This window comes from Rhinolophus sinicus, chromosome 14 (assembly GCF_057876585.1).
Source record: "Rhinolophus sinicus isolate RSI-liver-muscle chromosome 14, RSI-T2T, whole genome shotgun sequence".
Lineage (NCBI taxonomy): Eukaryota > Metazoa > Chordata > Mammalia > Chiroptera > Rhinolophidae > Rhinolophus > Rhinolophus sinicus.
The window spans coordinates 128,166,419-128,184,789 of record NC_142514.1 but is presented as its reverse complement, the minus strand read 5'-3'; the positions used below and the strand labels follow the sequence as shown (position 1 = coordinate 128,184,789).

At 37.1% G+C, this 18,371-nt stretch overlaps 1 protein-coding gene across 6 annotated transcripts in view; it reads right to left on the bottom strand.

Moving 5' to 3' along the window:
* Positions 1-18,371, bottom strand: part of GRM5 (glutamate metabotropic receptor 5) — a 457,668-nt gene that overhangs the window by 133,759 nt on the left and 305,538 nt on the right. For all 6 annotated transcript variants that reach the window (XR_012497441.2, XR_012497444.2, XR_012497443.2 and 3 more), the window contains exon 4: positions 1,807-2,042. Coding sequence is in view for 2 of the 6 variants with exons in the window: in XM_074335624.2 (XP_074191725.1) it covers positions 1,807-2,042 (236 nt within the window). In the remaining 4 variants the exon portion in view is untranslated. The remainder of the gene's footprint in view (positions 1-1,806; positions 2,043-18,371) is intronic.

Below are 18,371 nucleotides of genomic sequence, written 5' to 3'. Positions count from 1 at the left end.
CACCAAATAAGCCATTTTACTCCTATGCAAATTCATACAGAGTTCTTTTTACACAATATCGGATAAGGCAGTACCAACAAGTCCCATATCAATTTTAACAAACCTTAATCTTTGCGAGCATTGACATACAAGCTCAGACAATTAAGTTCGCGAACTCATCCTAGAAAAAGTGGTACATACCTCATTGCTGAATATCAATCACTATGCTCACCTTCGAAGTACTCCCCTTGGGAAGCTATGCACCAACTCCAGTGCCTAGTCCACCCTTCACAGCAATTTTGGAACTCTTTTTCTGGAATGGCCATCAGAGCTGTCATCATATTACCCTTGATGTCCTGAATGTCATCAAAATATCTTCCTTTCTATATTTCCTTTATCTTTGGGTAAAGAAAGAAGCCATTGGGGGCCAGATCAGGTAGGGAGGGTGCTCCAATATAGTTATTTGTTTAATGGCTAAAAACTCCCTCAAAGACAGTGCCGTGTGAGCTGGTGCATTGTCGTGATGTAAGAGCCATGAATTGTTGGTGAAAAGTTCAGGTCGTCTAACTTTTTCATGCAGCCCTGCAGCACTGCCAAATAGTAAACTTGGTTAACAGTTTGTCCAGTTGGTATAAATTCATAATGAATAATCCCTCTGATATCATAAAAAGGTTAGCAACATTGTTGTAACAAGTTGGCGAAGTTAATTATCCGACGTCACATATATAAATATTGGTCCTACCTGGTTATTAAAGATTTCTTTTGGACATGCCACAAATAATAATAACCAAACCTTTTATTTAACCATTATAGCACTGACAATGCTGAATCGCATATTTTTGTTAACATGACTACCTCCCTCAATAGACACTAAACCCCTTGAAGGCAGGAACTGGTTCTCCTCATCTTGCTACCCCAACAGCTAAAGCAATATTTGGTATATTTACTGAATGATTTAACGAATGGCCCTGTTCAGGTTCTATATCTTGATATATCATGATTATCTATAGCATATCTCTGCTACTATTATGATTTATTGGTGCAAGTAGAAGTTGGCTTTCTCCTTCAATATTCACTTATTAATTCTTTATATATATGTGTGTATATATATATGCATATATATTTAATATATGTATTAAATAAATAATCTATCTATCTATCTATCTATCTATCTACACACACACACACACACACACACACACACACACACACACACACTGAGGGTGCCAACAAAATGTATACACATTTTAAGAAAGGAAAAATACTACATATATACTGATAAGAAAAGATGAATACAAGTCATGTGTATACATTTTTTGCCACCCCTGGTGTGTGTGTGTGATCTCTCTCTCTCTCTCTCTCTCTCTCTCCCTCCTATCTATCTATCTATCTGTCTATCTATCTACATATACATATACATATACATATACATATACATATACATATACATATACATATAGATATTCCTTACTATGTGCCTCGTACTGTGCCAACTACTAAAGATAATCAAAATGAGCAGAACATAGATGCCATCGAGGACGTTAAGGATAGTCCCACTCTGAAGCTCACATTATCCTTTCACCGCAGTGACAATTTTTTGAATGATATAAATATAAATAATCTAAACATTTTGAATCTCAATAGAGTGAACACTGTTCTGATGTTTTTCTTAGAATGAAACCTGCTTATCACTATAAGTAGCGATCCCCACTGTTCATACATGAGTCTTCCTCTCTAACATGTTACAGCCACTTTCCCCATGACACAGTTGACTTCAATTGGAGCCTTAGTCTTGTCCACTTTAAATGAAACAATAAATCTGCTTACTATTGCAAGTCTTGTTGTATTTGCTGTTCTCTTGTGCAAACCCTTCCAGTCGGCACTGAAAACGATGCTGCCAAAATTCTTGAAACCAAGGGTTCCGAAGGTTTGTTTCTGGCCGGAGCTTCAGATAATAATCATCAAACCACTTGACATCGGGAGATTGGAGCTTGATTGTGATTCCACCAACAGCTTCTCGCTGATATCCATCTGTCACATCATACCTGTCAGCCCAGCCATCACTGTGGGGAAACAGAAAACCCCTTAGTTTAGAACAGATATCTTCTAAGCAAATGATTCCATTGGTTTTCCTTTTGAAAAAGATGTAATTAAATGGCTACCTCAGGCCACACCATGGTCTTGTATTACACCTGCATGATGATTGAGATAGCAGCTTGTTAGAATAAAAAATGTGAAACATAATGGAAACTTTGGGCTGAAGAGTGCTGGAAGGCACCAACCTCACTTACCTTGAACTGCAGAGAACAACCTAATGCTCTGGCAGCATTTCACTGATTGCAAAACAGAGTGTATGCCTGGAAGCTGCATAATATCACTGATTCATACTATTTACTGAACATTTTATAACTAGGTCACATTAACTGTAAACACGTTCTTTTCCTTTACAGTATTTATTATAATGATCATAAAATAAGAATTAAAAATATTTTAAAAACACGTCTACTATTAGTTTAACCATTCTGTGACATGATACTCTTTTTTTCTTTTTCTTTCTTTCTCTCTCTCTCTTTTTTTTTACATTTTATAAGTGAATTATAGAGACGTTAAAAAAACTTGCTGATTATGGTCATTCTATTAAATATTGATTTGTCAGAGCCTCAGAGCCTCAAACTGAAGTCCTTTGTAGTCCATAGTCCATATACTCTTTCTTATCCTATGTTACTTCTCTAATACATTTAAAATACACATATGAAATTACGGTTTACTTTAGAGTGATTGAAAAAACTGAACAATGTGTCATTGAGGATGGTGTCAGGGATCATACTCAACACTGCTATCATTCCATGCACTGGCCATTCACAGCAATCTAGGAATTCTAAAAGAGTTGAAATCAGAGAGTTCATGTTATAATGGTAAGAGTATAACAGAATAAGGAAAAGTATTCTAAGCTTATTTGGAATATTGGAAACAATAGATATGAAATGATGTTTGTATCAAACTTGGTCACATCTTGGGGCAGAAAAGACATGACTTTTTCCATCCTCTCTCCCACTGAAATATGTACAACTTGTATTATGTATGTGCTGGGACTCAGTGACACTGTCCTTCCATTGAAGAGGTGCAACAGCTCTTTCAGGAAATATAAAGAAAGTGAAGGGACAATTTAACAATGAAAAAAGTAGCACCAAAGAGGGAGGAGAAGGAATATGGAAAGGTTTGAAGGGAAGAATAGATTGGAGCCTCCTGAATGCAAAGCAGGAAAGTGTTTGAAGAAAACTGGGTTGTGGGGGAGTGGGCACGGGGGACAGGATGAGGGAAAGGATTTACGTTAACAATCACTGTTTACTTCATTGCTGTTCAGATATTTCTATGTATCAGACGGTTAACTTATTGTTGTCATCCTTCAAATGCATTTCTGTCCTTCATTTTTATAGGCAGAAAGCATGCTCCAATATTTTGCACATAAAATCAGTGCCAGGGAAACTATTATGGAAGTAATTAATTAATGTAAATGAAAAGAAGCCGTTTAGTTTTTTTCAGTATGCTCTGCTACATCAACGCTGACTTAAAAATTGATAATGAGAGCTGTTTCAAAGGTCATAGATTATGTATTAAGATATCACAGGGGCTTGAGACAACGTGAGATGTTTCCTAAGACCTTGGTGGGTAGAAAAGAAAATAAACAAAATAAACCATTTCTTCCTCTAAGTCCTCCTTGACAAGAAGGTATTTCATTAAAATTTATCTATGCTGAAATTTCAAAAACTTCTTGGCAGATCAGGAAAAAAGTAATAATGCAATATGTTTTGTCCCAGTGTTAAATTTCATTATTTCACACATTTTCTTCCCTCAAGTTACTCATTTTCAGCTGCAGAAGAATTTATTTAAAGCTGACAAGTTGAAATGAAGTGGGCTTGTTTGCCTCATTTTTTCCCTCTATTTTGGAGGGTTTATTATATCACTGATATGAGAGTGTGGGTCTCATTGGCACTTGAGGAGATGCCTGGGCGTGCTGCAAATGGGACAGGAAACTCTATTTGTCAAGCACCATTCTCCAAGGAAGAAGGGATTTAAATTGCTCCTTTTGTTAATTCTAGCTTGCTCTTATGTAACATTATGATTGTGAATATTACATAAGAAATGTAAGATTACAATGGGTCTTATTTACCCTTCACAATTCATTCATTGAATTTAATGGGTATTGGAAAAGCCTGTCTTGATAAACATTTTTGGGGTAATATTTCCATTAAAAAAACCTGTCAGAACCAGAGTGTTAAATCACTCATCTCTCATCATGTTTTTTAGATTTTTTTTTTTTTAAAGGTATAGATCTCTTAAGAATTTAGCCAGAGATGATATTTTATTAGGAGCCTATAAGTTACAGTTGTGAGTTTAAAATAACTTTGGTCCATATGTTTTCATTCAACAGCAAAATAAAAATCATAGAAGAGTTTGTGTGTAAACAGAAAATTCCAGTATCTATGTGATAAAACAGGGTTATTCTATTTAAACTTATTGGGGAATATCTGCTGCGTAAATCTCAAGGAAGTTCATTCCATGCCGGTTAAGTTAGATGGTGCTGTATTGAATTCAGGTTATTAAATATTAACATTTTCCTAAAAGTGTTCTTTTATGATTTTTGTTCAGATGATAGGGTGTATTTAAGTAAGGAATAAAGTAAGTAAAGTGAAATGTCAAGAAAAACTTGAGCTTAATTTTCTACTGTCTAATGCTTTCAAGTACATTGATAGAGTGGACTGTCAAGATTCTGGCATTACTTTAATGCCTTTGGGTGACATATTCTACCAAATCAGGAAAAAAAAGGGGGGGGGTAGATAGGGAAACAAACAGAAGAGGTATCACATTTAAAGCACTTTTCCAGATCTATCTATCTATCATCTATCTATCTATCTATCTATCTATCTATCTCTATCTATCTATCTATCTATCTATCTATCTATCTATCTATCTATCTATCATCTATCAATCTATCTATCTATCATCTGTCTACCTACCTACTTACCTACCTACCTACCTATCAGTCCATCCATCCATCCATCCATCCATCCATCCATCCATCCATCCATCCATTTATCTAATTTCTCTCTTTTCTCACTGGGTGGCATTTTATCCGTCTCCTCATAATCTATTTCATTATTTTTTTCTGTATCTCTGACAATGAGTCAATCCTCATTATTTGAAGATTCTGTATCTGCAAATTCAGTTAATTGCTAAAATTTATTTGCGAACTGCAGCCCCCAAATCAATACTCATGGCACTTTTGCAGTCATTGGCAGATATGCACAGACTGGCAGTGTCTCCTTATGTGCACATTCCCAGCTGAGATTGAATAAGGCAAACCTCTGCTTTCTTGTTTCATCTTTCATGTGTCTTGTTCGTGGTCTACTCAGTGTCGATCCTTGTGTGTGTGTGTGTGTGTGTGTGTGTGTTTTGTTGATTTCTCTGTTAAAATAACCCCCAAGCATAGTGCATGTTTAGCTCTATAGTTCACAAGTGCAAGAAGGCTGTGGTAGACCTTACATAGAAAATGTATACATTAAATCAGCTGCATTCAGGCATGAGTAAAGTGCTATTTTCTCTGAGTTTAACATTAATGAATCACAATCTATATGAAATCAGTGCTTTTAGACGGGAACACACATAAAGCACTGTTACGTATTGGACAGTTGATAAAAATGGTGCCTAGAAACTCACAGAAATGTAAACCTATATTTCCCGTAGGGGCAATGGTCAGTATTCACTAATTCAGTGTTTGGTGCATGTATATAGAACATAACTACTGTGAATAACAAAAATTGAGTATACATATATATTCTAAATTTGGATGTTCTTTTAGTCAGGCATCCAGTCTTTATTTGGCTATAGAAATAGAGTAAGTTGGACATTTGAAACAGGAAAAAACACCTTTAACTTACTTAGGTTGGCTTAAATAAGGAGCAATCTTCAATATGCACCCATTCTCAAAACACCTCCTCAGTAGATAGCATTCTTTTCCTTTAAATCTTCCCTGCAGACATCTTAAGGACATGCTCTTATAGCAATAATTTACTTTCATTTTCTTCCTAAGATTTCTTTACCAAAATATATAAGCATACCCTTCCCCCTTTCTCCTCTCAAACTACAGTTCCCATTAATTCTCATAATTAGCAAATCATACAAGTTTAATTCTGATCTGTTTTCAATAGAAAGCTCTTGTTTAAAGCAAAAGTGATTCTGGAATTCTCCAGTCAAAATTCATCTTCTATATCTCTATAACTTTCCTTATTTTGTTCAACATTTATTAAATATGTACCTATCTTGGACTAAATTATTTTGTGGTAGTGAACAGTTCCAATATCTCAGTGGTTTGGAACAAACATTTCTGTTTTTCTCACTGCAAAAAGCCTGTGATTCTTTTCCATGTCACCTTCATTCTGAGTTATAGTCTGAAAGAGCAGTTTCCTTCTGGGATATGGCCTGCCTTATAGAGGAGAAAAACAGAAAGTGTAATGGAACCATGCAATGGTTCTTAAGTGTTCTGCTTAGAAGTGACACACATTTCATTGACCAAAGCAAGTCATGTGGCCAAACCTGACCTGAATGGGATAGGTATGTATGATTTTTACCTTCGAGAGTATGAGTGAATGTTGGGAAGAAAAATGCAATCTACCACATTTACTATGTGTTGAAATTGTATTGAAACTGAGAAAACATAAGTTAAATAAGTTTTAGATACTATACTCCAAGAGCTCACAGTCTAGAGAAAGAATGAGAGAGGAGGACAGATATATAAATAAATGACCACATAAAAATGAGTGTTGTTATAGATATGAACCATGACCCACCTTCATAGGAAGAAAGAGAAGATTTGAACTGAGTTTGAAAATGTGGATAATGGAGCAATAATAGTATTTTGAAATATTCTAGAAAATGGGAAGGTATTTGTGAATCAGGGAATAGTGAATATTAAGCATTGTAGCTATGTATAGTGTACAGGATAGTGAACTAAGGAGAAAGTCAGTTGAGGAAGACCAACTGTGAATGGTCTTTTGTACCATCTCAGAAGTCTTGAACTTCATCATTTAGGTAAGGAGGAGCTAGAGGTGACTTCTAAGGGGGAAATGCTATAAAGAGAGATGAGATTGGATGGACTGTGGTAGCAGTGTGAGCCACAGATCAGAGTGGTTGTAGACGTCTGTTAGAGAATCAAGTTAGACAATATGTTGCAATAGCCATGGAAATCTATGCAAGACTGAATTAAAGCAGTACCGTGTTCCCCTGAAAATAAGACTGGGTCTTATATACCGTATTTCCCTGAAAATAACACGGGGTCTTATATTAATTTTTGCTCCAAAAGACACATTAGGGAAGATTTTCAGGGAATGCCTTATTTTTTCACGTACAACAATCGACATTTATTCAAAACAGTCATGTCATCTTTTTCTGGAACATTGTCATAATGTACTAAATGCGTCCATCTGGCTGATGTTCGTAACTGGGGCTTATCTTCGGGGTAGGTCTTATTTTCAGGGAAACACGGTAGCAGTGGGGATGAAGAGCCTTATTTGTAAGGAATTCTAGGAATCTCTAGGACTAGATGTGTGGATAATAGGTGGTAAAGGGGAATTTTTATGGTTCGTGGGAGAAGATTAGTGATATTGTAAGTGCTATTGTAGCTCCATGTCCTAGATTGTAAAATACAGGAAGAGAATAGGTTTAGGGTGAAAACGTAAGAAATTAATACAAGCTGGGGTCTGCGATGATCATATTTCCCTTTATATGCTCTCTAGAATTTATTTTCTCCTGGATATCCATCTATCCTGTACACATACAATAGATTTGAATGTTAAAAAAAACAACAAGTTAACAGTTTTGTTACATGTGGTTCCAGCACCATATTAACCCACTCAATTCTATTGTTTATGCTTTTGTATGCTGAATAATAGCTGTTGGCATTCAAACAAATGAGAAAGAAACAAAAAAATATAGAACTGTAAAGATCGGATACTCTATACCATTGTATTCCTATAATATAAATATTTTAACTTGAGAATTATTATGTTTATCATTCATTGTATTGGATTACTGGTATATAAAGCATACAAATGGTTATGGCTATATAACAATTACTGCAGGGTTTACTATCACTAGATTTAATATCAAAATATATTTCTGGAATGTGGAAAACTGTGAGGAATAAAAATAATTCTGAGAAAATTATGAAGAAAAAACGTTTATGAATTATTGAATATTAGTGTAGCGATGCTAAATAACTTTAAATTTTGTCTCCGTTATAAAAATCTAAATCTGTAAAATGCAGACAGTATAATCTTTCATTCCTTTTCTCATTTTCTGTCAATGTATGTTTTAAGTTACTGCTATAGAAAGCATAAAAATACATGTAGCATGGAAAATTGCATTGGGTGATTCTTTAGTAAGTCTCCATGTTCTATTCATTCCAATCTATTAACTTAATAAGCATTTTGAATCCCTATTCTGTGCATTCAATCTGCGTAGACACTGTGGTAGGTTCCAGTACATGCCCTCAAGGAGCCAATAGTCCATTAGGCATGACCTGCTTCAATGGGCAATGCCGACTTCCAGCCCATTGGAAGTTTCCTCATTTTTCCTACAGACAGAATATCTTTCCTACTCCATCTTTCCACAAGCACAATTCATTAGGTTTCTAGTCATTGAATCCTCACTTCCTGAAAATCCCATTCCTGCCCTGCCTCCCTGAGATTATTCCCTGATCACCTCAATCAGTATTCTAGGTGTTTCCATACTCTTAGTTTTACATTTACAATTTCTTAATGTATTTACATGGAAGGCTAATCACATACAATGGGTAGGAGGAAGTCGTAAGTTGAACTCTCAAATGGCAACATGATTATTTAGTATAACTCCACAGTTCTTGGGGAGGCATCTCCCATGGGTATACAGCATAAATAAATTACCTCAAAGTGTTTCAAAAGGAGCAATACTGGACTTAAAATGTAGGCATTAGAATGACTATTCTTACAGTCATTAAATTTGTATCAGGCAGATGTGAGCAGAGTGAGGGGGAGTTGTGGATGAGTGGTGAGGATTGGGTGTGCCAGGCATACACAGTTACACTTGGGCACTAAATTCTTTAGTCCTGCTTATCATGATGATATTGGTACTGCTGACACTAACCACACACATGTTGTATATTAGAGACACAGTATTATTATTTTTTTATTAGTTTCAGGTGTACAAAACAATGTGCTAGACATTTACACGCCGCACAAAGTGATAACCCCTCCCCCAATCTACTACCCCTCTGACATCATATATAGCTGTTACAATTCTAATGACGCTATTCCCTATGCTGTACTCCACATCCTGTTTCTTGATTCTTACTTCTCGAATATGCCACACTTTTGCACCTCCAAGCCCCTGAGTATGCTATTCCCTCTGCACAGAGTGCCATCCTTTTACCTCCTCATGTGTTTCTTGATTTGATAAAATCCAACTTATCCATCAAGCAGACAGACTGAGCTTGAATGCAACTTATAAAAACCTTTCTCAAGCTCCCCTGGGCTCAACAGTTCCCTTCTCTCTGCTTCCAAAATACTGTGACATTTATTCCCTCATAAACTGAACAAGTATTGGGTAACTAATATTCTAAATGTGGTGGTATAACAGTAAACAAGAAAACAAGATTTCTGCTCTCATAGAGGTAACATGATGTGCTTAGTTTTGCATTTGTCATCGTATTAAAGTTAGGTACATTTATTTCTATATTCCCAAGTAGCCTACAAAATTTTATGTGTTGGATATCTCCTTATTGTTGTTATTATAATGTCTGGCACATAATAAGTACTCAAGAAATGTTATATGATATTAAAAAATCAGACTTTAAAAACTTCAAATTATAGAGAATTCTTTTCAGATAAATGCATATATTCATTTTTAATTAAGAAAAAAAAGTGTCAGATGTGCCTTATAAAATGACCCTTCAAAATGATCCTGTCCATTCTCTACCTGATGCTATTAAGGTTAATGAGAACATTCATTAGGCCACCTCTCAGCATTTTTTATTTTTATTTTTTCAAAACCTGTTTGCAATCCACATAATTATTATGGAAACTGCTGTTCTACCCACATGTAATCATCATCCTGCCAAATCTCTTACTGATAGCATTTTAACAGATATTTTGGGATTGTTGTTTTCCTAATTGTGGGAGTCTACTGACTACTTAGCTGTCCTCATATAATATTCCTCCCTTCCCCCCATGGGGGAGTAGGAGGTCTTAGAATCTCTAAATACTAGTTGAAAAGCAAGGAAGGATATTGTGCTTTTAAATAAAAGTTCTAATGGCTAACACCAGTCAACACTAGTGAATTGTTTAATTACAAAAGGAAGCACAATGTAGAATTTTTTAAAATTTGGTTAGGTTATTTACTGAAAATTAACTTCTCTCTGGGGTTTATAAACGTAATTTTTCCCATTTCCAAGGCTTTATATAGAGTAAGTAGATGTGGATGGGGGGTAGCTATATCAGAACATTCAAGAGAAAAATGGAAGCCAGGAATGTAAAGTTTGCTATATGTCTAGTATAGGACAGGTGATTGCCCTTGTATTACTTTTCCCAATTCTCTTCAGGCCTTAAAGTAATTATTATTAGCTTTAGTTTTTACCATTGAGGAAACTGAGGCTCTGAGGGATTCAATAATCTACTCAAAATCCCACAGCAAATAGAGAGGGGATTTAAACCCAGATCTTTCTAGCTCCAAAACTCCTGTGCTTTCCATACTTCACAGAGCCTCCACAGCAATGGCATACAATGATGACGGCACTGAGAAATGTTTCTTATGAAGGATGGCATTTAAGAGGCATGGAGTGGAGGATAGGGAGCAGAGCGCAGGGTTGAGTAGTAGGGTTGAGTTGCATAGGTAGCACATGGATCCAAGATTCCTACGCTCTTGTGTACACACACCTTCTCCTACTTTTTCAATCAAACACTAATCTAGACAGGTGCTGCTGTGAAGGAATTTTCAAGATGTAATTAAGGTCCCAAGTAAATTGACCATAAAATAGGGAGATTATCCTCAGCAAGTCTGACCTAATCACGTGATCCCTGAAAAGTGACTGGCTCTTCCTGGACAAAGAGATTCAAAGGTGAGGGGGATTTGGCATGAGAGAGCTGGAGGAGGTGCTCCAATGAAGGCTTTGAAGATGGAGGGCGCTTTGTGTACAGGAATGCAGGTGGTCTCTAGGGCTTGACAGTGATCCCTGGGTAACAACCAGCAAGGAAAGGGGGACTCAGGCCTACAGCCAAAAGGAACTGAATTCAGCCCAAAACTTAAGTATGCTTGGAAGCAGATTCTTCCACAATGCCTCCAGGAAAGAATGCAGTTTGGCTAACACGTGATTTCAACATTTCTAACCCTAAGTGGTGAGCTCACTTAGGCCATACATGGATTCCTGACCTCCCGAAAGTATGAGATAATAAAATGAATAGTGTTTGAAGCTGCTAAATTTGTGGCATTTCATTACACAGCCAAGGAAAGTTATTACCAATTTCCCAGCTCTCTTCTGTATTTCCTCACTTGGAAGGCCAAACGTGCTAGTATTAGAAGGAATACAATCTTAGGAGGTGTGACCTAAGTATGGATTTGGTCAGTGTAGACTGACTTCCAAGATTTGGGGGATATAGAAAATGATGGAAACATTAAACATTTTAGAATGGGTGGGACATCCATTCTGCCTCAATGTAGGCGCTAGGACGGCAGGCATTCTTCCCTCATGTTTAAAGTCTTATGCCTCCAGGAATGCTTCCTTACCATACACATCCTTCACAGAGGAGAAGCTGATAAAAATCTGTGTAAATAGATTATTTTGTGAATTACACAGTCTATTTCTTGGCACATTCTAGCCATTAGGAGAAATGCAGAAATTGAGGCAACTGCATAAAATGTGCAATATAATAAGCTAAATGATTCAGTTAAACAAAGGAAGCACATTATGAGCAGGCTATTGCATCTACAGTCTTATATAACCCTTTTTATGTTTTCTCATGAAGCTTCCTTGCTTAGGATAACCTTCCAGTTTTCAGTGTGCAAACTCCTCTTCCACTGAATTGGACTCATTTCTCCTATTATGCTGCTAAGCTAAGCACAATATTCAGTCTAGTTATGCTAGTCAATATTTTGTTTGAACAGCAGTTAAATTCTAAGCAATAAGGCAGACTTCATGATGATGTTGATTAATATAACCACCCTGCCCTCAATATATCTTCTTCCCTTATTTCTTATAACAGGTCACCAGCGACTTCATAATTTCTGACTTAATATTTTTTACCCGTACTCCCTTCAACCTTTCTGTACTATTTGACATTACTCTTTCATTTAGCAAAACCTGACAAGCAACACTGCATATGCCAATTTCTCTACAGAGCCCTACGTATGAGGGTTACAAAGAAGAAAAAAACTCATCCCCTACCCGCTTCAGCGTTAGAGCCTCGCAAGTGAAAACTTATAGTGTGGTAAGAATATTCATGTATTTAGGGTTTGCTGTCTGCCTGAAATCATTCTAACCACTATATATATTTTCCTCTCTGCCAGGTATTATATATACTCATATAGTATGATCCCATGAGTTAGATATTTTTAGATTTTCACATTTTACATGACGAAACTTTAGCTTGAACAGTAGTAAGTCACCCAGCGATATACAGGCTTCAAACTCAGTTTACTTAAATCTAGAAACCAAAACTGCACCAGTACAACCCATTAATATGGTCTTTGATCCAAGTCTGTGTCCAACGTTACCTGGTTTTGTTTGTGAAAATGTAGAGAGGAGTTATTTTAATTTCTGTTGTACACACATCCATGTATCCCACACACCTTGGAATTGTTTTCTTTTTTTTTCTCCCTGAAACTATAAACAAATAATTGCTTTAAACCATTGCATTCATCTTCTGATAAAATACCCATTTGTGTAGTGTTAGGAAAGTTATGAAGAGTCTCTCTACTCACAAGGAAAAGAGCTATTACAAGATGCCCTAGAGACCTTGATATCTGTATAAACGCAGAATGGATTGTCTTCAATTCACATTTCACTTTGAGGCAACATGTTTTTCCGTGACAAAATATCCCCATGACACACACCGAAAGCAAGTCTATTGTTAACTCCTCTCATCTATCACATGTGGTTTACTGCTGAAAACTCAGAAGCTGTAGAAGACCAGTAAATAATCAAAAACTATTCTGGGTATGAGATTAAATTTTAGAAATAGTCACTATATAAGAAGCCAGATAAACGTCAGAACCTAAAAGCCTGAAAATTTTAGATGCTATATGCCCTGTAATCAATCCAAATAGACAGAACGTGTGGCACATATTAGGACTAAACAACTACTTTCATTTCTAGCTATGATAGATTAGACAAACTTCCTCTAAAAAGAACTAGAACGGCTGAATAAACTTTAAAAAAAAAAAAAGTCTATTTATGCTACCATAAAGCTATCTAGTCATCCAGGACTTAAGGAACCAAGGTCCTAGAGAGAAACAAAAACAAATGTACTGAGGTAAGACTTTCCCTTCGAGGTATGTGGCAGTTCGTTGAAATGCAAGGCTGTGAGGCTAAACAATTGGAACAAAAGCATTAGGTGAGGCTCCAAGGCTGACAGAGCTCATTGGCTGGTGACCTGCATTTGGCAGAACTGCCCACCTAGCTTCCTGGACAGACAGGGCCACCAGCTCAGCTCTGCAGATGGACAGAGCCACGGTCTGGGATCTCCACGCAGGCAGAGCTGCAAGGAGCACCATGGTCTGCCAACACCTGAGTGTTGGTTGCTGTAAACCCTCTGTTCCTCCTCTGTTTCTGTCTGATTCTCAGTGGTCAAGACCCACAGATTTCTCCAGTGATCTCTGTGAGGTGAGACCCAAGTGTGCCTCCTAGGTAGCACCTGTAAACATTGGGGGAGCTAGCTGTCCACCTTGGGCTTCCCCCCCGCCCCACTAGAGAAACCATAGGCCCAGGAAGGCCTTCTCACTGTGGGGCTCTGCTGGCCTAGGCGAGGGGTGATACGGTCAGAGTGCAGCCCTCTTACCCTTCTAACATGATCCTGCTCAGTCTCTGTGTTGCAGCATGCTTCAGCCTCACCCCAGGGTTCTGGGATTTTCACAATAGTGTCTAGTCTATAAACAGTTGCTAGTTGGTCTCCTTGTGAGGGCCACTGAAGTCAGGAACAATCTGCATCGCCATCTTGATTAAGTCACTCTGGCCAGAAGTTTAGTTTGCACAGATATTTCAAATGTGAATTTGACACAGTTCAATTTACAGTTTTGATAGATGACTCTTTTAAACAAATAGATTTGAAGAAATAAAGGCAGGTGTAATTATTAAGAGGCTATTGCAATAATTCATGTGAGGACGGATGAGCACTGATGATCATAGGATGAAAAGGGACAAAGTAAGAAATACTATATATAGAAGTTCAAAGAGGCAGGGTTTGTTGTGATATTTTGTGGAGTGGGAGGGAAGGAAAAGGAGGCTAGAATGACTCTGACTTTTCTTATTTGAGTGATCAGTACCATTTACTAAAGAGAAACGTGTGTTGGGGAGTTTAGTGTTAGGTGTGGTGACTTTGAAATGCTTGTGAGATTATGTCAAGATTGCAGTTATACATATAATCTGAACTTAGAGAAGTGGGGCATGAGATATTTAAGTGTTGTTAACAAATCAGTATTTGGTAAAACTGTTAGAGAGACTGTGATCACCCAATGAGAGTGTTTAGTGTGGTATAATGAGCAAGGGAGAAATGTGGAATTCCAGATAATACCAATACTTAAAGAATACATGGCGGGGAAGTTACCCTATTTTCAAATTTTGTATTTTGATAAAGAAAATGTAAAAAGGGAAAAGGGAAGAGAAGAACAATGGGGGTAGAGATGGGGAGTAGAGAGCTAACACAAAGCCAGGAAATGCAAGAGCTTCAAAAGGAACAATATAACCAACAGTGTTAGAGCCAACAGAGAGCATAGGACTTTAAATTGTCCTCAGGATCTGGTGGCATGATTGGGGAATGTTGGTGCAGTGGTAAGGACAGACACCAGATTTTAGTGGAGCGAGACTGAAGGAGAAAAGGAGGAAGAAGACAAAGTTGATGTGGACCATGAAAGAATGGGTAGAGTTCTATGATTTCCTCTAGGAGTTCTCAACAGGTTAGAAATAGAACTACCACAGGTGGGTTATAGAATGGATTTAGCTAAATGAGTGAAGTGTAAGATAGGCATGCAAGAGATTTGAGGGTGTGACTGAAAATGTCGTACAAGTAATCATAAGATGATTAAGAAAGTCAAGCTGACCTGAAGCAAGTTGGAGGGAAAAATGAAGACATCATAAAACAAGGGCATTTTATGAGAGTAAGACCATAGAAAGGGCAGTGAAAATAAGAAATGGTAAAAGCAAAAAATAGGTTGCAAAAGTGAAATAAGAGATGATAAAAGCATTCTTATTCAGAGAGTGGGATACTGGATTCATGACTTCTAAGTGATGGAAGAATTCAAGATGTGCCATTAGGCATGAGCCAGCATAGACTGGGCATTTATTTTTCTTACCCACCAAGCAACACTAATCTTTTCAATTAAATTTCACTTCAACGGATTAATTTTAAGCACCCATATATTATCATGTTAAATTATAATAAACACATTTTTACTACCAGAAGCTCTTGAACATGTATCAGTAAACATTTTAATAAAAGGAGATTGTTTGCTATTGTTGTTATTTGTGGTTTATTTGTTGAATTGTTTTAGTCCTATGTGATGCTCATCTGATAGAATATTTTTTTATCTAACTGGGTACATGATCCTCTTATCTTTTCTGCTAACCAGAAAAAACACTGATAGCATCTGTCCTCTGGAGCAGTTAGGGTTTTACACACAGTCACACACGTACACACATCAATACATATACTAACACATGCAAGCACATATACATGCATGCACACGCACGGATGCACATACATTTGCATCGGAAAAACAGAACCTGTTCTTTTCAGTGTAAGCATCCCCTCATCTGAGATATTATTCCTCAGAGAATATTTTGGAAAGGGGTAAATTGTTCCAAAGAACTGATACAATACGACAATCGGCAGTTGTTAAATTATTGACAATGAGGAGTGTAAGATTTTAGTCACAATTCAATACAGAAGAGTCAATAACAAAAATAATCAACACTCTGAGAAGTGAGGCCGTTCAGTCATTCTTCTCTGGACCAATGTCTGATTACTAAAGTCACCCAAGAGAAGCCCGGCAACTTGGGAATAATTTATTTCTGAGAAGTACATGCATTTGTTTCTTATCTTACCAAGTTCATTTCTTACATATATTTTTTAGGCTGATAAAATCAGTTTTCTAGCTCACTTTTGCTTCTAAATGGTGTAAATATACTGGCTGTTTATGCCTGAATGTCCAGTTAGAGCAAAAGTCATGTTTCAAAAGTAAAAAGGGAGAAAAACGGTATTTAGGGAAGTATGGTTTATCTTTAGTAGAAAACATGAAATAAGGCAATGAGAGGAGAACAGACAAGGGGTAGACAAGGCCAAATGGTCCACAGTTTAATATCTGTAATACCAGACCAGGAGACACCATACTATTTTGAAAAAAAAAAAAAAAAAATGTAATCAACAAACACTTACGTGGCATAGGTTGCTAGACTGTGTTGCAGTGTTTAAGACAAGCAGATGTGAGGGCAAGGCATAGACTTACAGAGAAAAGCATTGAGAAGATTCAGAGAACGGGGAGGGGGAAATCAGCACATCTTGTTTATATGGTGAATCTAAGAAATATCAGCATGAAGTGGAGAATCACTCTGGGTTATATCTGGGTAGGGAAGGGGTGTTGAAGGTTACTCACTGCTGCTGTATTTTAGATGACTGACCACTTCCTCCTTGAAAATCTCTTATGCTGTGGCTTTTGTGGTGCCATCCTATCCTGGCACGCCTCTCACTTCCCTGCCTTCTCCATTCTCTGGAAATCTCTGGGTGAGCCTCTCTTCCTGTCCCTGCACCTTAGGGATTAGTGTTCCCTGGGGTTTTGTCTTTGGTATTTTTTACCTGTACTTTTATACAATCTCTTTTACATTTCATCCTGTGATTTCATATTACCGTTTTTATTCAGTTACTTCTAAATCTCTACCTCCAGCCCTGTTAATCTTCCTGAGCTCTACATCAGAGTATTCAACACCTACGAGATAGCTCGGTCCAGGAGTACCTCCAATACAACTTGTCCAAAACTATAATATTTATCTTTTTCCCCAACAGAAACTATTGCCCTTTCAGCTGTATGTCTCTAGATGGATGCTACCACTATTCCTCTAATTGTTCAAACCAGAGTCTTAGGGAAGCGCCAGTTTCATTCTTCCTTTCTGGGGTCTCCCTTTCCAGGGACAGTGATGGTGATTCCATGTCCTTATTCTTTATGGAACCTATTTCTTTTCACCACTCCAGTGATAGATTTAGTGTGGAACTCATCCTCTTTCACTTGGAATAGGTACTACTGGTCTTCCTTTGCTGTTATTGGTGAGATTTATGAAACACAAATTTAATATTATATCTCTGCTTAAACATTTTCTTTGACTCTCTCTGTTTTAATGAAGTCCAAATTTCTTACCATAAGATCCTTTGTGGTGTTGTCCTTGCTCAATATGATCTCTCATTCTCCTGTTCTTTCTGTATGCCTTGATTACTTTTACTCTTAGAAGATACCCAGGTTTCTACAAATTTTTCCTACTATCAGTTGTAATAATCATTCATGTTTGCCTAGTCACATCTCTCTTCTCTTCCTTTTACTAACATTTACCTGTGCTAATCTCATTTCAGATGCCTTTTCTTCTCAGCCTTTTGTGACCCCACCTGTCTGAAAGTATATTCATTTTTGTACCTTAAACGCCCTGCATTTAATTTCAATTTAGCATATGTCACATTGCATTTCAATAGTTTAATATGCCTCGCTTCTTCAAGAAACAGTGAAATTCTTATGGTGTTTTAGTTCCATAGCCTCAACACTTAGCTCATTGCTGTAAATATAGGGACTCCCTAAAACTGGACAAACAGGAGTGTTACAATTATTAAAGAGGGAGGGCTTTCTTTTGAGAAGGGGAAGAGAGATGTGCTAGAAACTTAAACGGATAAGGACTTTGGAGGATATGCTGATCTTTCAGGCCTGTGGAAATTTGAGGGTGGGGAAGTAATATTTTCTGTACTGAAGATTAAAGTCTTCTTGGTTGATGAGCTTTCGGTACACAAAATAATTGAGAACAACCTAAGGCTATCTGTAAGCAAGTGTCAAGTGTTATGATGCACACAAGAAGATAAGTTCAACAGTAGGGGAATAAGGATAGTCAGAACAGACTT